The sequence below is a fragment of the Candoia aspera genome, chromosome 5 (genome assembly GCF_035149785.1).
Source record: "Candoia aspera isolate rCanAsp1 chromosome 5, rCanAsp1.hap2, whole genome shotgun sequence".
Classification (NCBI taxonomy): Eukaryota; Metazoa; Chordata; class Lepidosauria; order Squamata; family Boidae; genus Candoia; species Candoia aspera.
Window position 1 is genome coordinate 52,935,665 of NC_086157.1, and position 25,420 is coordinate 52,961,084.

Here is a 25,420-nt window from a genome sequence, read left to right on the forward strand (position 1 = left end):
TTTTTTATAAATAATTTTCAGTAGTTTGATTTGTTACCTTAAGAATATTGTCTCTTTGCTGTGGGCTTTGGGTTTCAGATTCATCCAAGAGTATTTCTGTCTGATACATCCATGTGGTGATATTAGCAACATTCTGGTCAAATGTTTCCATATGTTTCTGATATGCCTAGAAGTAGGTTAAAAAAACCAGCAAATTATTAAATAATTAGGATCATGGGGAAAAATGCATGACTATATAAATTACTATACTGTCCAAAAACTATAAAACCAGTTCCATGAAACCAGTTTGGAACCGCAAATAATAGTCCTAAATATTGGGCAAAGTGAGAAAAGCTTTAAAGGAAAGTTTTAATTCTCTACATAATTAGATGTAGGGACAGATATATAGCAAAGACAGGTTTTCATCAATATATGATCATATAGACATTGGGATCCAAACTGAGTAAAAAATCAATATCCATCTTTATAAAATAAATAAATAAATAAATAAATAAATAAATAAATAAATAAATAAATAAATAAATAATCATTCATTCATTCATTCATTCATTCATTCATTCATTCAGTGCAAGGAAAGTAGCAGTTTAAAAATGATGCTGTAACTTATTCATTTAGAAATAACTTTCATCCTTAAACTGTTATTACATAATTGCTAATATTATTTTTCTGGAGCCCGTGGAAGAAGATTATCTGAACCTCTATTAGTCAGGATTCAGGCCTGGTTATGGTTCTACAATGGCATTGATCATGCTTGTGGATAACCTCTGGTAGGCATGGGATTGGGGTAAGGCATCCACCTTGGTCCTCCTTGAACTCTCAGCAGATTTCAGTACCATTGATCATATTATCCTTATAGGCTTGCTTATAGGATTGGGAGTGGGGACACAATATTATGCTGGTTCTCTTCCTTTCTCCAGGGCTGGTTCCAGTCAGTGTTGGTAAGGATAGAAAATCAAACATGAGGTTTCTGCTTTGCGGGGTGCCTCAGGGCTCTACCCTTTCCCTGTTCCTATTTAATTGTGTAAGGATAGAAAATCAAACATGAGGTTTCTGCTTTGCGGGGTGCCTCAGGGCTCTACCCTTTCCCTGTTCCTATTTAATTGTGTAAGGATAGAAAATCAAACATGAGGTTTCTGCTTTGCGGGGTGCCTCAGGGCTCTACCCTTTCCCTGTTCCTATTTAATTGTGTCTCTAATGTCACCTTGCAACTGGAGACAGGTTTCATGAAAGTAGAGTGTATGTAGCCATATTCACCTATTGGCTCAGAATATCATTTTCCCATTGGCCTTCCCTATTAAATATGACTGATGATTTTCAATCTACATGGAAATTAAAATCTACTGTAGCAATTAAAATCTCATCCTTGGGTCTTCTACTCAGAATGGGGTATGATCAGTTCAAAGCACTTATTAAGCAGTATGTCACAGATACAGAGTAACAGTCTGATCTAGAGAGGACACCAAGCTTTATCGCCAGGGAATTCCACAGGTATTCTGTCTTTACCATGGTATAGCCAAGTAAACTTGAAGTGATTAAACAGATGGGCTTTTACTGTTCATGATATCATGCCCTCCCCTCAGCTGTCCTTGAAGGCCAAAACAAGGAAGATTTCTTACTCAGAAAGACAGTGTTCTATGCCTCTAGACACACAGAAACAACAGAGCATGTGCTTCTCCAGTGCCTGTACTACAGGGACATTTGCACTAGTCTCATCAAATCCATTAATACATAAATATCCAGGGCACACAGGGCAACTTAACATCTCCCTATTGCTTTCAGATACCATCCCTGCTATAACATACAATGTTGCCAGATTCTGTGCAGAAGCACTCAAAATTTGTCATATGATAACTTATGCTTGGGGCTCAAAGTTTGCCATATCAGAGTGCTTTGTATCTTAGAGTCTTTCATACACTAACTTTTTGTGTTCTTCTATAGCCATCTAACATTCCTACCCCTTCTTTTTGACTCTTGCTTTTTGTATATACTTTTAGTTTTTACCTTATATAACTTTAAAATCTTTCAGCTTTTTATAATTGTTTTTATGAATATTTTAGCCTCTTTTTAATTATTGTACCCACCACCCCTTATGCTGGCCTAGGACCATAATGAAGATTTGATTTGAGGAACATCTACATGAAGCCACTGGGTGAAGCCATCAACCGGTATGAGGTGCCATATCATCAGTATGCTGATGATACCCAGTTGTACATCTCCATACTGGGCCAACAAGCAGTGCCCCCAAGGCTTTTTCCCAGTGCCTGGAGGCTGTGAGGTTTTGGATGGGAAAGAATAGGCTTTGGCTGAACCCTGCAAGCCTGAATGGTTCTAAGGCCACCCTGTTCCGGATATTTTCCATTTGCCTGGGAATGCACTTCCAGAGTTGGTATGCAATTTGGGTGTCCTCCTGGACTCATTCCTCTTGCTCAAAGGACAAGTGGCAGCCATAGCTAGGGAGGCCTTTACAGAGGTTTGTCTTTTGACCAACTGTACCAACTTCTCCCTGGACTGGGAGGCCTTGCTCACAGTGACTCATGCCTTAGACACCTCTCATTTGGATTACAGTAACAACTGAACATGGGGCTGCCCTTGAAGAATATCCGGAAGCTATAGCTGGTCCAAAATGCTATGGTGACGTTTGGTATTTCTAGTTACACTTATATAACACCACTACTCTGTGATCTGCAACTGGCTCCCAGTGGGCTTCAGGGTGTAATTCAAGGTGCTGATTATTACCTATAAAGCACTACATGGCATAGGGCCAGGTGATTTGCAGGACCACTTCTGTCCTGTTGTCTGTGCTCAGCCCACCAGATCTAGCAGAGAGGACATGTTCCAGGTCCCTTCTACAAAATACTGTCATCTTGTTGAACCCTGGAGTCATGCACCTGCCCTATGGAACAGCATCCCCTGAAGACCCAGATAGCCCCTCCCACTGGATTGGCATCTTAGAGCCACTTGGATTTTATATTTATTTACATGGTATTTTATATTGGTAAAGGTAAAGGTAAAGGTTTCCCTTGACGTAAAGTCCAGTCGAATCCGACTCTAGGGGGCGGTGCTCATCTCCGTTTCTAAGCCTTGGAGCCGGCGTTGTCATAGACACTTCCGGGTCATGTGGCCAGCATGACGACTCGGAACGCCGTTACCTTCCCGCCGAAGCGGTACCTATTGATCTACTCACATTTGCATGTTTTCGAACTGCTAGGTGAGCAGGAGCTGGGATTAACAACGGGAGCTCACCCCGCCGCGCGGTTTCGAACCGCCGACCTTCCGATCGACAGCTCAGCGGTTTAACCCGCAGCGCCACCGCGTCCCCTCTTTATATTGGTAAATTGCTATTTTATTGGATTTTAATGTTTACTGTTGTGGTTTAAATTTTATTGTAAGCCACCCAGAGTCCCGCTTGGGGGAGATGGGCAGTAACAACATTTTAATAATAAATAAAGTAAATAAATAAATAGCCCTGACCCTGTAAGCCTTTCGCAAGGCCCTGAAGTCCTGGCTGTGTCCCCAGGCATTTGGGTCAGGAGGTTAGACGGGCTCTGCTGCTGTTCATGTGTTTTCCTATGACTGGGGTCATTCTTTTACCCTTGGATGCTGTGGTGTATGCTGTGGATGAGTTTTACTTCATGCATACTTCCTAGTTGTTGTGAGATGGGCAGCCATATAAATAATTTAAACAAACACACAGTTTTGGCTAGTTTTCAACATAAGCATGGAAGACTAGTCTATATTATATAAAATAACATTACAAACACATAAATCACCAGGGCACTCTGTCGAAAAAACTAAAAAGGTGTTGCTCCTTCTCTGTGATCATGGATGTAGAGAAGACATAGTAATAGGTAACTCTTACCAGCAGCAGATTAAGCCATTCCTCAGCTCGTGAAGTTACTGCAATCCAGTTACTACTGAGGAGGCTGAGTTTATCATTCACTAATCCTTCTTTCCCTTTAAGCACCATCTTCAGTCCCTCTCCCAAATCAGTGATAATCTTCAGCTGATGCTGCCGTTTTTCAATCTCCAACTGGGCTGCCTATGGAAAGCACACGTGGAATAACTCACAGTAGAGAAAACGCTGGAATTTGCATTATGCGTAACAGTATTGCCACTCTGGAACTGGGACAACTGGACCACGTCGTGTATTACAATGAATTGAAAGAGAAGTAAATCTGGGTTGATCTTGAATATAATAGTAACCCTAAAGTGCTACATCTAATCAAGCAGCTAATGATACATCTACATCTAATCAAGCTGCCTTCTCTGCCAGCTTCCCAGAAGCAAAGTCAACGGAGAAGCTGGCAGAGAAGGTCACAAGTTGCTCCTGTAAGTAACTCTTGCTGCTTTTTTTCCCCAAGGAGCCCCACTACTGAGTATGAGACTCTAGGGATCTTGTACTCCATAGCACCACCTGCCTGCTTCCACTTAGCATGCAACACAGCATCCTGCAGCTGCCAACCCATGTTCTGTAGTGCCCACCCATGGCACCCTTATGGCATCTGTGTACCCCCCCCCCCCCCCCGTGCTCTTTGCCTGGGACTTCCACCTCTTCCTGCTTAATGATCTGCAAATTCCTGGGGTGAGAATAACTGGGACTGCCAGGATTGCTGTTGCTAAATGAAGTGGTCACATGACATTGGGCTTTACAACCGCATTGCTTAGTGACAGATATTCTGATCCCAATTGTTGTAACCTGAGGGCTACCTGTACTGGGGATAACTTCATATAGAATTTGTATTTATAAGGGAAAGTTTTGAACAAATTAAAAATTATGATTTAAAACAAACAAAACCAAAAGATCATACGATGTTCTTCATTTAATTTTTAAAAAAAAATGAAAATAAGGGTATGATTGAATGACAGTTTCAAAACTCGAATATGTCAAATTATTTTTGTTATGAAATTGCTTTGCTCACCCAGAGCAGTATCTCACTAAACAATACAATACATGAAACCCATCATGATAAATAGTTTAAAGTTTTGAGATCTTTTTTTAAAATTGTTTCAGTACATAGCACCAAAAATTAAAGTCTTGTGATAATAAAAGAAAATGCAGAGCTATTTATGGCTCAAATAATATGCTGCTTACAATGCTGAAGGAAAAATGTTGTTGAGAAAGTGTGATAACTGCAGGGAAAAAAATATGGGAGTTTAAAGTTAAGACATTTTTTTTTTACCTTGCTCCAGGCGAGTTCAGCATCTAAATTGATAGGCACTCCTTCTACTGCTGATCTCTTTGTCAGTTCTGAATCTATCATGGCCAGCCATTCTGTCAGAGCATTCATTTCCTTTCTGAGTTTCCGAGATAATTTCAGACATTTCTCTAGTTCTTGCTTTTTTTCTGTTACCTGTGGTAAAAGGAGGAAAATTTAAGAACCCAATCCACAAATGTCTACCACCCAAACTGCTAGCATTACTCATGCTGACATGCCTGGCTGTAAATTTTTTTCCCTGTTTCCATTTCACAACCAACTTGTTACTATTGTTTTAGAACTATACATCTTGGAACATTAGTCTTGTTCATTAAGAACTCCATATTTTATTTATCTGGGATCTGTGTGCTTCCAGGAACATAGAATATAAAACACCTTTTGTTGAAGTATTTCCTAAGTTTGTGTTCTTTACATATTTTAACACATATCCATACTGCTGTCAATTTTATATGCCTTGGAATATGCAACCTATTATCTTATTGCTGCAGCTTTAATTAAGATAAACCAATACTGAAGAGAAAATTCAACTCAAAATACTGTATAATGAACATGGCCAAATCATTTACCATCTACTTTCTATTTCAGTGGCATAGTACCCTGTGGTTTTCTTTTAGCTTAACCTGAAAACACATTGCATTATACAACAGTAGGTTGAATCCCCTTCCGATCACACAAGAGAGATTCTGGTCACACAACTTCATATACAGAACTTTCCTCTCATTCAGAGATTAAAAACCTCACATCACAAAGCAATGGCATTAAAAGATTTAATAACCACTGTTGTCTTTTCTAAGATAATTTGAAGCAACTACTGAAAAAGATGTTAAGTAAAGGTAAAGGTTTCCCTTGATGTAAAGTCCAGTCGAATCCGACTCTAGGGGGCGGTGCTCATCTCTGTTTCTAAGCCTTGGAGCCGGCGTTGTCATAGACACTTCCGGGTCATGTGGCCAGCATGACGACTCGGAATGCCGTTACCTTCCCGCCGAAGCGGTACCTATTGATCTACTCACATTTGCATGTTTTCTTGTTATTTATTAAAATTATAATCAGAAGTTAAAGGTGATGAACATATTACTCTGACTCCAAGGGTTTCCCAATCTTGTTTTGGGATGGAGGGGTTGGGAAATAATGACCAACCAAAAATCACCCAGTGATAACTGAAAGTGAGCTTGAACCTGGAAATCAGTGGCTCTAGTGCAATACTTTATTGCATAATATTGTCTCATATGTAATTTAGTACAATTATTTGCTTGTAATAAAAATTATTTTGGACTTTCTCATTTTGGATACCATTTTAATATGTATACAATTCATTTAGATTTATTTTGGACAACTCACAGTAATAATTTGACAGATGCAAGAGACAGAGCCAAAAGAATTCTCTCTTTACACACACATACGTGTCTAATGCACACACACACACACAAACTATTGCAATAGTCACTGTATATTACAGGTGAGATAGGTATAGGATAGATAGATAGATAGAGATAGTATTATTACTACTAGCATTAGTAAAACTATTGTTGCTTTGACATGCTTGCTGTTATTATATAAACAAATTTCAGCCTATGATTGGACAGTCTAATGATATATATGTGTGTATTATTTAACTTTATTATTCCAAATGTAGTTTATATAAAAGCTCTTTACTATATTTTGGACAGCAGAACCTATTGCTATGTCTTTTCCATATGTAAATATTGATTATGCAAAAATATATATAAATGATATATAGATATCACTTTTCAGCAGATAAATAACCAAATGCATCTGATTATTGTGATGTAAGTTTAAATATTTAATTAAATATTAATTCACTGCCATATTCAAATTATATAGGATATGTATATGTAGGTAGGTATGTATGTGTGTATGTATATGTAGGTAAGTATGCGGTTTTCATGTTAGGAAGACTACTTTCAATAATTGTATCTTTTAAGAGCATTCAGTATTTGGATGATCAGTTTATGTTAATAATAATAAATAAATGTTTGAGTTTACATACTTCTGCTCCATATACTGGTAAGTGTTTTTGTGTGTGTTTGTGTGTGTCTCCAAGTTACTGACACCTGACAAGTGCCTGGAGTAGTCCCTGCAGTTTTCTTGGCAAGATTTCAGAAATGATTTGCCATTTCCTTCTTCCTAGGGCTGAAAGAGAATATCTGGCCGAAAATCACCCAACTGGCTTCATACCTAAGGCTCATGGTCTCCCGGTTTCTAGCCTGGTACCTGAACCACTATACCAAACTGGCTCTCAAGCTAATTTTAATCATAGCTAAATATGGGCTAAAGCCATTGTGTTGATGTCATTGTAATTTCAGTATTATAAAAAAAATACAGAAAATACTGCCATCTTAAGGCCTTTATCTTCTTATGTAGTTGCTATATTTACCATCTACCAATACTACCAGTTCTGTTATCATCACACAGTAGTTTAAAATAAATCTATGTACTATTACAGCTATATGTTTATGTGCCCTATGCCTTTTAATTTAAGCTCAGATTGGATAAAGTCTAACATCATGTTGGTAGTTAAATAAGATTTCCCACTATGATGATATATATGAATTAAGTGATTTTTCTGACTAGTTTTTGGGAAGATGTTAAAAAAAAATCTACATCAGTGTGCTTCTTCAGCTTCACCATTATTTTATCTCAGATTACTTTAAAATCATTAACACATTATTTTAATAAGAAAATTCTTCTGTTTCTATGTATCCCATTCTTTCTCATCTTCTTTTGACTTTCTAGTTTGCTAGGTAATTGTTTTCATGCCCCATTATTAGGTTGACATTATTTATGATTCTTACATGTTTCTCTCCAAAGTCCACACAAATGTAGTGTTATCTGGGTAGCATCTCTTTTTTGATAAAACCAAGACTTGTCCAGTAATGACCTCTTGAACTGATATTACATTCTAAAACATTTTTAGATTTTTCTAAAACATTTTCTGGATTTTTACATTGTCTCTCAAACGTTTTCAACTTACCTAACATTTTCTGCCAATTGTTTTGATAAACTTTACTCCACGAAATTTTCTTCTTGAATTTTATTACATTTTAATCAGTATCTCTTGCTCCTATTCCCATATCTAATTTTGTCTCATGCCAAGCTACTTTGTACATTCAAACAATAGTTTTCTCTTCATTTAACTAATTATTTTATTACCTGTTTTCACAATTCATGTTTTTTATTTGCTGCCATATATTCATTAATTATCTCCAGATATTCCTTAAGACTTGATTTGCCTTACTTAGATTTCAAAGCATAAACCTGAATTTTGTTTTTTCTTTTATAAAAAGCACCTAAACATTATAACTGTTATAAATCTAAAATAACTAATAATCCAGCTCATACTATATAAAAATTATACTACAAAGTAATTGAAATTGTATGACATTATAGTAATTATGTCTACATGATGTTTGATTGATACTTATATATAAGCATCAAGGGCAAGAACTTCTGTGAGAATGAGAATGCACATTAGGTCTATCCTTACTTTAGTATGTATGTATATATGTATATTTTCTGTCCTACTTAACATAAATATCATGGTAGCAAGCAGAAAATTAGTGTCCAAGTACATATGAATAAGAGATCAGGGCAGAAATAAAAATGCAGTAATTGGTTCTTTCAAGGGCATGAAATACATTTATTTAAATTACATGCATTACTTGTCTACTTTAAATATTCTGTAATAAAAAGGATGTATTTCTTAATTTAAAAAAAATACAAAATGTAGTTATGTTTTACATAAGTAGCAGGAAATAAGCTGGAAAGCATACCTTGGCACCCAAATCATTATACTGTAATTTCAAAGCTGTCAGTCTTTCATCTAGTTCTTTGGGATTTTCTGTTTGTTGCTTCTGTACAATCTGACGCCCAGTTTTTATTACTGTTTCCACTTCAGATTTTACTTCACTAAGAGTTTTGTATAATTTCTAATGAACATAGGAAAAGAGAAACCATATTTTTATTTAAACAAAATGTCACTTATATTTGCAATTTGCCTGAACAGTAATAAAATACATGACATTGTAAAAGATTACTTCTTTTGAAATACTCACCATACAGTCATCCAGCTGTGACTGCATTGCTTCCTGCTCAACACTTCTCCATCCCAACTTTGGCACTTGCAATTTTACTTCATCTAAAACCCTTTTACTTTCTTGTAATCGCTGCTCAAAATTGGCTGGCTTTTGGAACAAGCGAAATTTCATAAAGACATCTTGTAATTTTTTCTGAAAATAAGAAAGGAAAAATATGAGTGCAAAATTTTAAGTTCAGTAATAAATCCAATTCAACAGGCTCATAACTTTCCTTAGACCCTTAAAGTAGGCCACAGTATTATATCTTGGATCTCTATTCTTTAGGTCAAAATTTGACCTAAACATATTTTAAAGAAATAAAATATGACTGATAGCCAAAATCAATAGACTATATGACAGAGAAATATTAGACTGAAGACCACTGTACAGTGCCCTTTCTTCTACAAGTTAATTTATATTACTTTTTTTCTCAGATTTTGATACAATATATCATTCCATGCAAATAATCAAATAGCTGTGACCTCATGTTTAGAATTTATTATCTGCATGGAAACAGCAGTTAATTGTATGCATTTAATTTAGGAACGATATTAATACGTAGATTTCCTTAAGAATTATTATTCTTCAGATATATTCAATCAGTCTGTGGTGGCCAGTACAAAATATATTAATGTAAAGGGAAAAGGATTATCTCATCTTCTCCAAAATGTAATTTAAAAGCAAAATTTTACTGACAGCTACAGACTTTGGAAATTCTAAACATATAAACTATGTCATATTATATTGTTCATTTAATGTTGCTACCTGCCATGAGCTGTTAACTCTACATAAAACCAAATTTCCCATCCATTTGATCAGTTTTATTTGCAAGTCTTTCTTTTGGATTCAAGTGATTCTATTTCTTTAAGTGTGGTGAAATTTTGCCATGTAATTTTTATACATACATACATACATACACACATTTGACATGCTGCAGTTTGATTGACATGCTCAATTAATCAATTAATATTAGTTTTATAAATGGCATGTATTTTATGGAGTGGTCATTATCCATAATAAAGTCTAAAGTATACTGTACATTAATTTAGAATAAACAAGAATCTGTTTGTAGTTCTATGTGCTGCAAAGCATCTTTTTGAATCAGATCAAAAGCTTTGCACAACCTTAGTGCCTATTGCAGCTACTGGCATGGTTAAAACATAATTAAACTTTGTTTTAAATATTCGAAGATACAGTAGGTTTAAACTACTACAAAAGCAAATTAAGTTCACAAACCTGTGCAGTATCAATTTGGAAGAATATCCTTTTGGCAGAATCTTTACCCCGGTTACGTTTCTTCATTTCATCCAAACTAATCTCATGGCTTGTCAACTCTGATTGAATTTTCTGTTGGGGGCAGAGAAGACATGTTTGAATCAAATTATATTATTTTTACAAGATTAATATATCTGAATTTACACACTGACTCTGGAATAAATAATTTAAGATTATTAAAGTTAAATTCTAGTGGTATCAGTTCAGTAATAGAATGTACAGTGTATTGTTGACAGAATGGATTTCCACTCTATTTATATTCACTTGTATACCTCAAAACTTTGCTTTAGAATTTGGCTGATGCTCTAGACCAAATATGATGCACATTTTCACTGTGCAAATGGACATTTGTACAGTATGGATAGAACTGTATGATAATGATAAATTTGAGATTTAAGTGGGCACAAAATTGTGTGACATGTGTTTTCAAAATAAAACTTTATTCTAGTGTTAACTTATTGTACCCTACCCAGAGTTGCATTGTTTGTGTGGTGTAGCCATATAAATGCTATAAATACATAATGAAATACCATAGCATGAATAGAAGAGATTACAGTTGGGTTACATAGAAAGTATGACCAAAATACAGAAATCACTTTTTTTCAAAACATGTACAGTACTGACCCATGGGAAACAATTCATATCTTGCATATTTACATAATGCAGTTTAGACCAATTCAAACAATTTAAGTGCAGAAAGTTTGAATGGGAATAACTAGTGCTAAATAATTACTAGAGGAAAGCTGGTACTAAGACATATTTGGCAACGTTCTTTGTCATGAAGAGAAATATCAGAAACTTACAAAATAGGAACACGGAATTTGTCATAAAATTTTATCTACACCGTATTTAATTAAGCCTTTCTGCATTCCCTATTTGCAAAGGTAAAACAAGCATTATCTCATATATATTTATTTTGACTGTCACACTGAAACACAGAACAGCATCCTTAATTTCTTTTAATATGACCTTTGTCATAAATTTGAAATTTTTACATGATTTGTCAGAGGAAAAGGTTCCTGTACTAGAATGGGATCAGGGGAAACTGACTTATATTAATGTAGATTATTGGTACAACTTGTTCGGTATTGTTACCTTAGCAGCCAGTCATCAGGTTTCAGATTAACTAGAGGGAGGCCTGCAACATGTACAGCTCAAGGCCTACCACTGAACTGTAATTCTTCCATATTGATGGAAATAATGGTGAGCATTTTGTCAGAAAGAGCAGTGCATCTATATGAACTATTTTTTGTTTTTGTTTTCTTTTTCTTTTTATAGATATATTTGGTCTCTTTTCTTCCATAAACTTATTTAATTCAAGTTCTGCATTACTTGGAGATACAAGTTTATTACTTTAGATATTGAGGTGACTGGAACACATACAATATTTTTCTACCAGTCACTTAAGTCTTCCAAACAAATAAGGTGTTTAAGTCCTATAAGAGTATTTGCTAATTGACATGGATTGTCGAATGAAAACAAATTGATACTCAATCCAAAGGGAATGGTATTGCATATAATATGTTATATGGGATTCATTTGTAGGATCGAGTGTTTGGAAATTTCAACTACTCAGGAATGCTACATCCAAACTAGTATAAGGGCTGTTATGAAAAGCATCTAACCCTATGGTTCAACCTCCGTCACTGCTCCAGGCAAATTTCTGGTTTATGGCCTACAAAGCCCTATAAAACATAGGACCAGACTCATTGAAATACTTGAATGCCTGTGAATACCTGACAACACAATTTCCACACTTGAAATAACAAATGCTATCTTAATGTTTGTCATGTCAAGTTAAAATCACATTATTTAAGCATTCTTCTTCATTCTCTATACTCTCTTCCCCAATGTGAAAGGACTACAGCTCCCTGAATTCCCACCCAGCATTTGCAGCTACTGGCCATCCTGGCTTGGAATTTGAAGAGATTGTGTTCCTAATATATTATCAGCACACTACTTTTTGGAAGGATATCTAGAAATTCAAATAATAGTATCTGTAATCATCCCTTCGAAGTATTTAAAAAACCATAATTCAAGTTCTGTTTCTGTGATATATGAGCTCATTTCCAGTTTTCTATTGGTTTATTATGTTTCTTCATGAAAGGGAAACCATGTTTAACATAATATTAAAGGATGAAATGCTATTAGTATGCCTGGGTTCCATATAATTTATCAGTTGGATGAGAAGTAATAAATAATAAAACCCTAACACTAAAAACAAAAACAAAACAGAAACTAAATTTACCCTGACTATGGACATTGACATTAATGGGATTTGTAAACTTTCACAAAATGACTAAACACTGGCACCAAGAGAACATCATCACCTGAAATGGTTACAACACCAACTAATTATACTTGTAACATAACACCAATATACTGTACAATTGGTTACAACACCAATATACAAATTATATTTGTATATGAATTTTGTATGTAACTATACAAGATGTTGATATACTGTAGGTTTTATATCAAATAAAATTTTAATCAGATTATAACTGATTAACTAATTGATTTGTTTGTCTGTTCTTCTAATTCTTCCATTTAACATCTACATAAAGCTACTAGAAAGGTCACCCACCAATACTGGTGAGATATCATCAATATGTTGATGATACCTAGCTATATATCTTTGCCCTGTTCCAAGTGGGAGTTGTGGTGAAGTACTGATCTGGTGACTGAGACTGATAGGGTTTGTATGGGAAGTTATAGGCTTACACTGAATCCTACCAAGACAAAACAGGTGAATATTTGGAAGCTGACTGAGAACAGAGTTAGTCCATCTTTCAATCTGAATGGGTAGTGCTGGTCCATAATTTAGGGGTCCTCCTGGAGTCATGGTTCCTGCTCTAATAGCAGATTGACAATATAGCCATTATGCCTTTGCACAATTACATCTTTTGGACCATATATGGATTTATAGAGATGTAATTCTTTATCACTTAACAGCTGGATTACTCTACACATAACTGCCCGTGAGATTATCTAGAAGACACAGCTGGTGCAAAATGCAACAGTGTGAGCTGTAAGGGCTGCACTGAAGTATATTATGGGACCAGCACTGGCTGCCAGTTAGATACTGCATGTCATTTAACCATATATCGTTTGCAGACTTCTCCAAGCTGAATCTTCCCAATAAGATCTGGGTGAAAAAGCTTGCTAAGGGTCCCACCGCTAAAAAAATGTCATCTTCAGAGACCCAAGCTTGAGCCTTCTCAATTCTGGACTCCTTCTTTGGAACAGCTTATTCCTGGATATACAGAGTAACCTGTCCTTACTACATTTTTGGAAAGCGGTAAAAATACGGCTCATCAAAAAGACATTTACAGCTGCCAGAGTCGTTATGTACAAGATGAGTGGCAGAGAAATTTGATAAACAAATAAATAAATAAATTTGGAATAAATGAGATCATACCAGTCCATATTGTGGTACATTGGATCAATTGGTTATAACTGATTGATTTCTGTTTTTAATTTTCTGATGTTAATATTGTAAGCTGCCCAGAGTCTCCAGAAATGGAGTAGCAGAAAAGTTGTAGTAATAAATAAATAAATAAATAAATAATACAATTCATTCATTTCATTTTTAAAATAAATTTGAAAAACAGCATTTCAGCTAGAAATGTTTTTCAAATGTTAAACAGCAGTTGACAGATAGTGTAAAGAAAAAGAATAGAATGTAATTCTATTAAATGTTCTTTTTATACAAGACATAAAATTGCATAAAATTGTCCATATAATTAAATGAAATATCTGTATGTAATTCAGTAAGAATTCACTTGGTGTGTAAATAGAAAATAACTGAAAATCATGATGATGATGAATAACATGACATGATAAAATGAGTACTCCAAAAAATTATAGTATTTTGCCACTTCAATTATACAGTATAAACATTTAGAAACTTCTAATTTTATGAGATAAAATAATGTTACATCAGTATCAGGACAGATAAAATAAACATAAAAGATTATTTTACTCCAAAATATATGTGATCTTTTGGATTTTATGCAGTGTCTCTTACAAATTCCAGCTACCAATTATGCAAGAATTAGATCAATGACAACCTTAGAAGTAATTATCAATAGGTAAACAATTTAGCACAATCTAATACAAACAATTCTTACTGACTTCTAGAAAGATAAAACTATTTAATGCAATTACATGTTATATGGCTCACCTGTGCTTCTTGAGGTACTTGTGCTGCATCAATTCGGTCTGTAATATATCCTGTTAATTGTCGATCAAGGAAGACCAGAGACTCTTGAATTAACTGAAGGGTTTTGTCAATCTCCTGAGCAGAGTGGATACTTTGTTCAAGAACCTTTTGTCTCCTCACAGCCTAGAAAATAATAGAAAGAGTTACACATAACTATTTTCAAAGTATTGTTTAAAAGTACAAACTAGAATTTCCAATTAATACACAACTACCTTTTTGTAAGATAAATTTCTTCTCTTCTTGCCAGCCATTTTACTTTTTAAAGAAATAACTAAGAAAAATCTAATGTGTACAAAAAAAAAGGATATTGAAGAATTTTATGATGAGTAGAATATTACAAATTCAAGTTCAGTATTCTGCTTAGATAGTTTTTATTCTGAGGCCATCAATATACCTGATCTTATTATTTATCCCAAGAGATTTCCTTTGGGCAGAAAAGAATTACAGTCACCACAATCCATTTTAAGATAATCCACTGCAGTGAGTGACAGGGATAAACATGCTGTTTATAAAGCAACTGGAACATAAGATATAAATAGTTTCTTAAAGCATGGATTAAACACAGGAACAATTAGTTGCTTAATATGTGCTTTTCATTGCATGGTTCATTACTAAACCTATCTATAAAAATTCTTTTAAAAAGTAGTGTTCAACTTAAAATTACAAAAATTAAGGAATGCAGTAATCAGACTATTCCTAATACCATTAGAGCAAGTCCAGTTATATCACTTTAAACTTGTCTCATAGCTTAATATCTGAAAATCTAATGAATTTGTTCACTAGTTTACTTTTTTTTTTTTTGCAATTTGTTCAATTATTTCTAATTTCTTTAAGATGAAAGTTTAGGATGAGAGTGGCAGATGTTTCCTTATTTTCAAAGTTCTGCCTTGTTATCATTTATTTTAAAAATTATATTTTCATTAATTAAACAACATGCATTATTTTTATGAAATATAAAGCCCACATATATATGAAGGTCAAATGATATTACAAGTTTAAATTGTTAGGCTCATGTTTCCAAAGCTATGTAAAATAAAGGCCTGGCTATGAGCCATGGATTCATAACCAGTGCAATGGCAAAACGATTTTTTGATCATTTTTAAAAAGGAAAGCAAACAAACCCACAACGTTTGTGGTAGTTATTAGTTACTGTCATTCTACTCACAAAATGGCCATTTTTGTATTGTAAAAACATGGGTCTTCAGTGATAATAATATGTTTTCACCAGGTCAGATAGGGAGGGCATGCACCAGGTCTCTTCCCTTAAACATTACCATCTGGTGGGACCTCAGAGACACACCTTTTCCATGACTGTTGCAATCCTTTGGAATAGCTTCTTCCCTGAGATTCAGAGAACCCCTACCATATTAGCCTTACAGAGGGCTGTGAATATCTGGTTCTTCACCCAGGCATTTAGCTAGTCTTTGTATTCATAGATAATAATGGAAACTACCTGTAGACTTCATCCACTAAGAAAACTTTATGAAAAAAATCCAGTGAATTAATTAATAGAAACTCTCAGTATTCCTTTCTATGCCTTCTTTGGACTAAGACTTCTAACCCTGTCGTATTTTGATTCAAATCCTGAAATAAAACCGTCATAGCTTCTTTTAACTTTTAGGTACCCAAGAATCTTAATACTTTATAATATCAGGTTATAACTATTGTCATGTATAAGCTTGTGAGTACAAGCTGGGTATGTTTTCATTAGTACATTTCTAGTACCAATAATAACAGTACGTATTATTTGTAAATCAAGCTTCAGTGAACTGTATGGTTATAGAATAGGGCCAAACATTTTCTATAGAGTGTTCCAGAAATGTTTATTTCCTTGACTCTGAGAATCAGTACATGTACTTATATTATTTAAGGGTGCCATTAAAAGTGAGTGAGTGAGTGAGTGAGTGAGTGAGTGAATGAATAAATGAATAAATAAATAAATAACTCTGTGATTTTTCTGTCTGTAAATATCAGACTTTTCTGTTCTAAAAGCACAAAACTTTCAGACATTGTATAAGCACTCAGAGGGTATTTGACCCCAAATTGCAGTATCACATTTTATATATAATTTTTAAATGGATATAGGCCTACTTAATCAGTATTCATTGGGATACTCCAAGCACCAAAAATGCATATCAAATCTTTGTTTTCCATAATAATATATATTATGAAACTTTCTTATTCAGCCTAGCAACACTGAGTTTTGCTAAAAGTTTTATATTCTGGAAAATATAAAACATATAAGTAACAATTTTTGCTTATTTCTAGTGTAAGAATTTTTAATAGAAAAGCTGTTGGGGAACAGAGATAAAAAATGTGTATGTGTAAACATCCTTAAATCAACATGTTTTATGATCCAAAATGACTATAATATTTTTAAGCCATTTTTCATGGAACTGCATAAAACACAATACCTCACAATATGTTTTACTGACCACTCTGTTCATTTGTGTCATACTGGCTACCTTGACTGGAGAAAAATTAAGCAACTGTCCAGTCTTTTGTTTATTGCAGGTGATATTTATTGCAAAAAGTTACTTATAGGCAGAAATAAAGTCTTGGAAAAGTCTATATTTTGCAGTTGCAGCCAGTATAGAAGATTTTTTTCTGGTTTAATGTGAGTATATGCATGTATAAAAAATCATTAAAAAGGCAGGAAAGAAGGAAAAGATCCAAATGGATGTCAGATGAGACTCTGGAACTTGCTTTTAAATGCCGAGTAGCTAAAGCTAATGGAAGAAAGAATGAAGTAAGAGAGCTAAATAGAAAATTTCAAAGGGCAGCTCAAAAAGATAAGGAAAAATATTATGATGAAATATGCAAAGACCTAGAGCTAGAAAATCAAAGAGGAAGAACACGATCAGCATTTCTCAAGCTGAAAGAGCTGAAGAGAAAATTCAAGCCCCAAGTTGCTATCCTTAAAGATTCTATGGGCAATATGCTAAATGACGCAGGTAGTATTAAGAGAAAATGGAAGGAATATACAGAATCATTGTATAAAAAAGAATTAGTTGATGTTCAGCTATTTCAGGAGGTAGAATATATCAAGAACCATCGGTACAGAAGGAAGAAGTTCAAGCTGCACTGAAGGCAAAAACAAAGCTCCAGGAACTGATGGATTACCAACTGAAATATTTCAACCATCAGATGCAGCAGTGGAAGCACTTACTCTTCTATATCAAGAAGTTTGGAAGACAACGACCTGGCCAACTGACTGTAAGACATCCGTATTCATACCCATTCCAAAGAAAGGAGATCTAACAGAATGTGGAAATTATTGAACAATTTCATTAATTTCACATGCTAGCAAGATTTTGCTGAAAATAATTCAATAACGTTTGCAGCTTTACATTGATAGAGAACTACCAGAAATCCACGTTGGATTGAGAAGAAGACATGGTATGAAAGATATCATTGCTGATGTCAGATGGATCTTGGCTGAATGTAAAAAATACCAGAAAGATGGTTGCCATGACTTGTAAATGATTCGACGGCAACTAACAACAACATCTGCATGCATATGTGATATGTCTTTGAGACTACTCTGTTAAAAAAGCAATAGTCCATTTAGCTATTGTACAGCATGTTAAGACTAAAATCGGATAAAGTATTGTGGATAAATTTTGTATATTTTAAAAAGGATCTTTTTAAGGATTTTTCCTCATAATTTAGGGATTACCTTGTCAAATTGTGCTGGAATGATAAGCATTTTGTTTAGCTCAAAAATAATTTAGGATTTAAAATGACAAAATTCAATTGTTCAAAATATTCATTCTTCAAAATATTTTTGGTATATTTAGAGGTTAATGTGCTGCTTTTGGTATCTCCAGACAGAAAGAGACTGTAAGATAGTTAGTGTGAGATGCCAACAACATCCTTAGATTTGGAATTTAAGAATAATAGGCAATCATGCAAATTTCTCTGAAAGGCCAGAAGAAAGGTGATAATTATTAATGCAAATATAATATCATCCACATATCTCAAACTGTATTTCTTTTATTTGTATTCATTCTATTTGTATTATCTTTAAAATCTTTACAGAATAATATATAATGTGAGTCAAGAAACGTTACCCTTATGGAGGGGCACCCAGCACTTATGCTAAAAATAGTATTTAAAACAAAAAAGTAGAAGAAAGAAATATACCTCCTGTTGTAGCTCTTCCCACCGAATATTGAATTTTTCAAGTTTCTCATTGATCAATTCATCCAAAACTCCACCATCTGTTAAAGTCTGAGCCAATTCACGAATCTGATTGCGATTATCTTCTGGATGTTGCATTAATGTTTCCAGAGACTAAAATAACCAAAAAAGGTAATGCTGAAAGATTTCATTTAGATAAAAAGAAAAACAAATATAGCATTTCTATTTGTCAGGCCTATGAGGTAAACCAAACCAGGAAACCAACTCTTCAGGAAGATTAGACCTATGCTTTATTGAGACAGGCTACATAACAGAATCTTGCAAACCTGATTGTGCTTTACCTCTGCTTCCTCTTATGCCCCAGTGAATAAGGGAAGAATCACAATCTCTGGCGGGAGCGGGATGGAGGGAGTGCATCCATCCTGGCTCTTCCTGACCTCTCAGTGGCTTTCGATAACAACAACCATGGTATCCTTTTGGGGTGACTCAGGAAGTTGGGGGTGGGCAGCGTGGTTTTGTGCATCTCCTTCCTCCAGGGCCGGTCCCAATCAGTGATAGGAGATGAGAGATCCGACCCTCGACCTCTTTTGTGTGGGGTGCCGCAGGGCTGGTACTCTCTCCTCTCCTATTTAACATGTACATGAAACCACTGGGTGAGAACATCTGTCACCACAAGATGAGGTATCATCAATATGCTGATGATATTCAGTTATATATCTCCATCCCGGGTGAAGTAAGTGATGTGGTGGCTGCCCTTTCTCAGTCCCTGGGAGCTGTGAGGGCCTGGATGGAGAACAACAGGCTTCAACTAAACCCTGGTAAGACAGAGTGACTGTCGATTGATGGCTCCTCAGCATCCGGGAAGTTGTCATCTTTAGTTCTGGATGAGGTTGCACTGCCCCATTCAGAACCAGTGCAGAACTTGGGGTCCCTCTGGACTCACGACTCCTGCTCGAAGAGCAGGTGGCAGTCATGGTCAGGAGGGCCTTTGCACAACTTCATGTTGTGTGCCAGTTACACCCTTTCCTGGACCGGGATGCCCTCCGGACAGTCACTCATACCCTGGTCATCTCCCACATAGACTATTGCAATGCACTCTACATGGGGCTACCCTTGAAGAGTATCTGGAAGTTTCAGCTGGTCCAGAATGCAACCACACGGGCAGTTATGAGTCCCCCAAGGTCAGCACATGTGACACCACTGCTGCATGAGCTGCACTGAGTGCCAGTTTGCTTCTGGGTCCAATTCAAGGTGTTGGTTATGACCTTTAAAGCCCTACATGGCATGGGGCCAGGTTACCTGAGGGACCATCTCATCCCCATAACATTGGCGCGTCCCACCCAGTCATGCAGAGAAGGCATGCTATGGATCCTGTTGACAAGGAAGTTCCACTTGGCGGGGTCCAGGAGGCGAGCCTTCTCTGAAGTGGTGCCCACCCTTTGGAACATTCTGCCCACAGAGGTGAGGTAGGCCCCTTTACCACCAATCTTCTAGAAGGGTTTGAAGACCTGGTTCTGCCACTTCGCCTGGGGTGGGAAGGGCAATAGCTCTTCCTGGCGTGGATGGTGGCATAGAGTCCTTCCTACCAAATGTAATATCTCCCACTTGGATTTTATATTTATATTTATTATTTTATTATTTTGGCTATTTTGTAATTTTATAGGTCGATGTTTTTAAAAGGATAATTTTATTGTAAACTGCCCAGAATCCCCCTTTTTTGGGGGAAATGGGTGGTGATAGAAATTTGAATAATAAATAAATAAATAAATAAATAAATAAAAATAAGAGTCTGCCTGAGTCCCTTATAAATTCTCCCAGGACTTAAGGAATGTTTCAGCCCTCATTACTGTACTTACATAATAGTACTTATCTATTTCTGTAAAGGTCACACCCTGACTCTTTACACCATTAAAGTGGAAGATTATCATAAGAAAGGTAATATACTTTTTAAGATAAATATCTGAAATATACAGTATATCTCTTTCGTGGAGAGGACCTGGAGAATGGCTTCATTAGATCTTAGGATCTGGATAGGTACATATGGGACAAGGTGGTCCATCAAATAATATGGTCCTAAGCTGTTTGGGGCTTTAAATCTGAAAACCAGCATTGTGAATTGGGTCTGGAAATGGATTGGCAGCCAGTGTAGATGGCAAAGTGTAGGCAGAATATGACTGTATTCCAGGGAACAATCCAGCCACTATTTTAAACTAACTGAATTTTCCAGACCATTTTCCAAGGCAGCCCATATATAACACACTGAAATAATCCAACTGGGAAATTACCAAAATGTGAATAACTGTTGCAAGGCTGTCTCTGGCCAGATAAGTCACTGTTGGTAAATCAACCAAAGCTGATGAAAGGCATTCTGTGCCACTGAGGCCACCTGGGCCTCTAGGGATAATAATGGAATTTGGAATACCCCCTAACTGTGAACCTGCTCCATTAGGGTTACTGTAGACCACTCCAGAACAGGCAGGGCATCACTCACTAGCACAGATGCATTTTGATGGCCACTCAGCCCACATCCCGAGATAACCTCTCCCAGCAGTTTCATATAGATGTTAAAAAGCATATGAGATAAAATGGGACTCCAACCTAACAAATTGTCAATCCCCAGCACCATCTTCTAGAAACAGCTCTTCATGGAGTAATGGATCCACCATAATATAGTGTTTCTACATCCTAATTCTGACACTGTCTAGGAGAATACCATGGCTGATAATACTGAAAGTCACTATGAGGTCCAGGAGGACCAACAGGATCATACTACCCTTGTCTTTTTTTAGTATGTTTCTATTCCATAGCCAGGCCTGAAACCAGATTGAAATGGATCTGGAAAATCAGTTTCATCCGAGAGAGTTGGTCTGTTGAACCAAATATCAGCACATTTATTAAACCAAGGGGAGGGGAAAAAAAAACCTTTGATTCAAGCTATAACTTGAGAAAACATTACTCATTAGGGCAAAAGCAATCTGGAGCTCTCCTTGCTTGCAAAAAGGAATATAAACAGAGACTCAAATTAGATCTAATGAAACCTTTTAAAGCATTATGACATATATAGTAGTACACTAATTTTATAACCTTGGAAATATTGTGTGTCAATTTGTGAGGAAACTATGGGAAAAAGGTATCAGTTCCAGAATACAAAAACATGGCAATCCTACAGAGTTATTTGGCTTTGTTTTAAGAATGAACACACATAAGATCTCCTATTGGATTGGTAGATAATATGGCTTTGTCTATTAGTCAAATTAAAATCATTGTGTATACAGTCATATTTAACTGTCAAATCAATCAACCAAAAAGTGATCAATTCAATATAATATAGTCAATCATTTTAACAATTCAGTTAAATTTGATCTGAAGGGCTAATTCAATCAATCACCTTCAAATTGCAGAGTACTATAAGGCAACACTTTTGAAATCACTCCATTGCTGTCCTTCCCCCCAATTTTTTTTTTAAAAAGATAACTGTTGTGTTTATTTTATTCTTATGACATAACCTGTGATATGTGGATCTCAATGCAAGAGATAGATTGTTAAATGGAGAATGCCTCACAGTCACCTTATAAACAAGAAATTTGTTGAGCAGTTCAAATATTTATCTTTCCAATTGCTGCCATTGTACTTTTGGCCCATGTGAACCCAGATTTTCAAATTTTACTTTTGTTTATGATTTCTGTGATGATAATGATGATAACACCATTATTTATTTCAGAAATAAAGGTGGCTTTCCACATAATTTAATGTGAGCATGACAAGTCAGGTAACATTTTGTGCTTTGCTTTACAAAATAAAATATTTATTTTAAAGGTTGATACATATTATGTTAAGGTTGATTAGCATGAGGCATGGGGGTTAGATGAGCCCATCAGTATATATATATATTTTCCTTAACATGACTGTGGTTGTGTGAAGTGAATTAGATTCTCCCTATGTCGTTACACTATTACGTTTTTATTATTATTATTATTTTTGTTGTGTATTAGTTTTTATCTTTTGTTCCTCATCCAGAGTTGCAACTATGAAATGGGCAGCTATTAAATCAATATAAGAAAAATAAAAAATAACATGAATAATATCTGTACTTACATTTAGTGCTACTGATACCTCTTCTGTGCCCTCTTGAACATTTTCTGTTGCCTTGAGTTTTGATTCTAGCTCATTCAACCATTTGTTCTCATTATCCAAATACAACAGCAGCTCATGCCAACATGCCCATACCTCCTAATAAATGAATTTACAAAAAAATTAAAAGTTTTTTTTTAAAAAAATCCTGAAAGGCATTTTAGTTTTGTAAACAATCAAAAGTCATGAATCTAAATTTTTCACCAGTTTACCTGGACAAATAATGTTGCAAAATTTCCTCTATGACAAAAAGGAAACAACATTGACTGCCAAGTAATAAATTCTCATAATTATATTCTTGCAAGGGTTTTTAAAAGAGATATTAAGGTAATTTTCTAATATCTCCCCCACTATTCTCTGTATAAGTTGTTGGCAGCTTTGCTTACAAGTGCTCCTCACTTAACAACCCTAATTGGGACTGGCAACTCCGCTGCTAAAGGAAGTTGTCACTAAGTGGGAAATCATGTGACTGCAACTGTGCTTTCTGGCTAGAAAGAGATAAGACTACTCAGTTTCACTCAGTTCAAAACTACTCAGTTTTGTTTGCCTTTGAATCTTTGCCTTTGCCTTTGCCTTTGCCTTTGAATCTTAGAGCACCTGCTTATTGTCTTGTACACATCAAAACAATGCCATCAGGCCGGTAGCTGCAGGCATGCTACGCAAACAGCTTACAGCAGGCAGGGGGAGCAAGCAATTTCTGTAGGCAATCTCTCCTTTGCCTGACCCTTTCCTGCTGCCAGCTTCTTAATTTTTTGATTCATACAACAATCAATTAAATTTAAGTAATTATGATTTCTGAATTTATGCTGAGCTTCAATTTGTACATATATTCAAATGTATATTAATTTTCATACTAAAAGGACAAGTTATTAAAACAATTTATATAATTTTGCTCTCAGTATGATTAACCATTTTTAAATAAACTCCTTTGCAGTTTAATCTTACTCAGGAAACACACAAATGCAGCTCCTAATTTCTTCAACTTTTCTTCTATTCTGCCATCTCTGCTACCTTTGTGTGATTTTTCTTCCAGCCAGCAAGCTAGCAGTTGTTTGGATAATCAGTGTAACCTTCTATTTTATCTAATAAACAGCAACTAATGGCCAAAGGTAGGGAGTACATGTAAGTCAGACTTAACCGATTGCTGTCTTGCTACATACACACACACCCCTTTGTGATTTAGTATCGTTCCAAAAAGAGGCTCAGAGGAAACTCTGAAGGTTTTATTAGCTCCATATTCCTTTCCTATCAAACTGATGAGGAGTAGGATATTATCACAGAGGAATAAAAAGCCTAGAAGCATTCTTATTTTAGTTTTAGAAAGAACTGACCTCCAGTGTTTTGCATTTCCCATTCAGCCTGCTGCACAGTCGCTGGTAGTTCTTAGTTAAAACATCAAGTTCTTTTTTCAAAGCCTCATGAGCTGCAGGTGGAGCCCTTGCTATAAAATTGTTCACAGAGTCAGTGAGAAGCTTTACTTTCATCTCTTTCTGAATGGCCTCTTCTTTTGCTCTCTGCAAACACAGAAACGTAGAAGAAATATTATGACACCTGCAAATAAAAAGGCAACAACCAGGATTTTTTTTTAAAACAATTCAGCCTACATTATTTGAAAATAGATCTCTCCTGAATTTGCATGTCATCAATTTTGTTAAGAACATGTACAATAAACTTGTAAAATCCCATTTAAGCAATTGCAAAAAACATGAAAATCAGTAAAACATGAAGGTTTGTTTTTTTTTTGCATAAACTTCTTTTCCTAGTTTTGTGGGTCTCCAAACCATTGTGCCTTATATTTAGGAAATTCCTGTTGGTGTGTTACTTTGTTGCTCTATGGGAGGTTTGAGCACAGTTACATGACAGAGAGTTGTCTTGGCAATGATTAGTTGAAAATGGTGAGTTTGGATGATGATGATGATGATGATGATGATGATGATGATACAGTTTAATCCAATCTGATACAATACCAGATGAGAGGCTTTTCAAAACTATTCAGATATGAAATCACATGAAACTATTTTAAGCCATTATCTTTTATCCCCAGACACCTCAACTGTGAGCTAATAAAAGAGGAAAAACATTGATATGTTTTTTAGAATTACTTGAACTATAGGGAATAGATATAATATCTGAATTGGACAAGTGTCTCTTTATCTTCTTGGCAACCAGAAATGTCATATGAATAAGATTGCCTAAACCTGCTCTACTAATTTTCAATATTAAATACATCACAGCCATGTGCAAATGTATCATATGGAAATGCTTCTCAAGCGCTATAAAAAAGAGGACTATTTACTGTTTTGTTTCCTTTTAAAAAAGGATTGCTTTATTTCTAG

General features: G+C 35.4%; 1 protein-coding gene across 4 annotated transcripts in view; it reads right to left on the bottom strand.

The window, feature by feature from the left end:
- Positions 1-25,420, bottom strand: part of DMD (dystrophin) — an 895,878-nt gene that overhangs the window by 422,659 nt on the left and 447,799 nt on the right. For all 4 annotated transcript variants that reach the window (XR_010068066.1, XM_063305215.1, XM_063305211.1 and 1 more), the window contains 10 exons: positions 24,416-24,598; positions 23,049-23,183; positions 18,957-19,106; positions 14,772-14,933; positions 10,547-10,657; positions 9,290-9,463; positions 9,008-9,163; positions 5,181-5,351; positions 3,860-4,039; positions 38-166 (listed from right to left, as the gene is read on the bottom strand). Coding sequence is in view for 3 of the 4 variants with exons in the window: in XM_063305215.1 (XP_063161285.1) it covers positions 38-166; positions 3,860-4,039; positions 5,181-5,351; positions 9,008-9,163; positions 9,290-9,463; positions 10,547-10,657; positions 14,772-14,933; positions 18,957-19,106; positions 23,049-23,183; positions 24,416-24,598 (1,551 nt within the window). In the remaining variant the exon portion in view is untranslated. The remainder of the gene's footprint in view (positions 1-37; positions 167-3,859; positions 4,040-5,180; positions 5,352-9,007; positions 9,164-9,289; positions 9,464-10,546; positions 10,658-14,771; positions 14,934-18,956; positions 19,107-23,048; positions 23,184-24,415; positions 24,599-25,420) is intronic.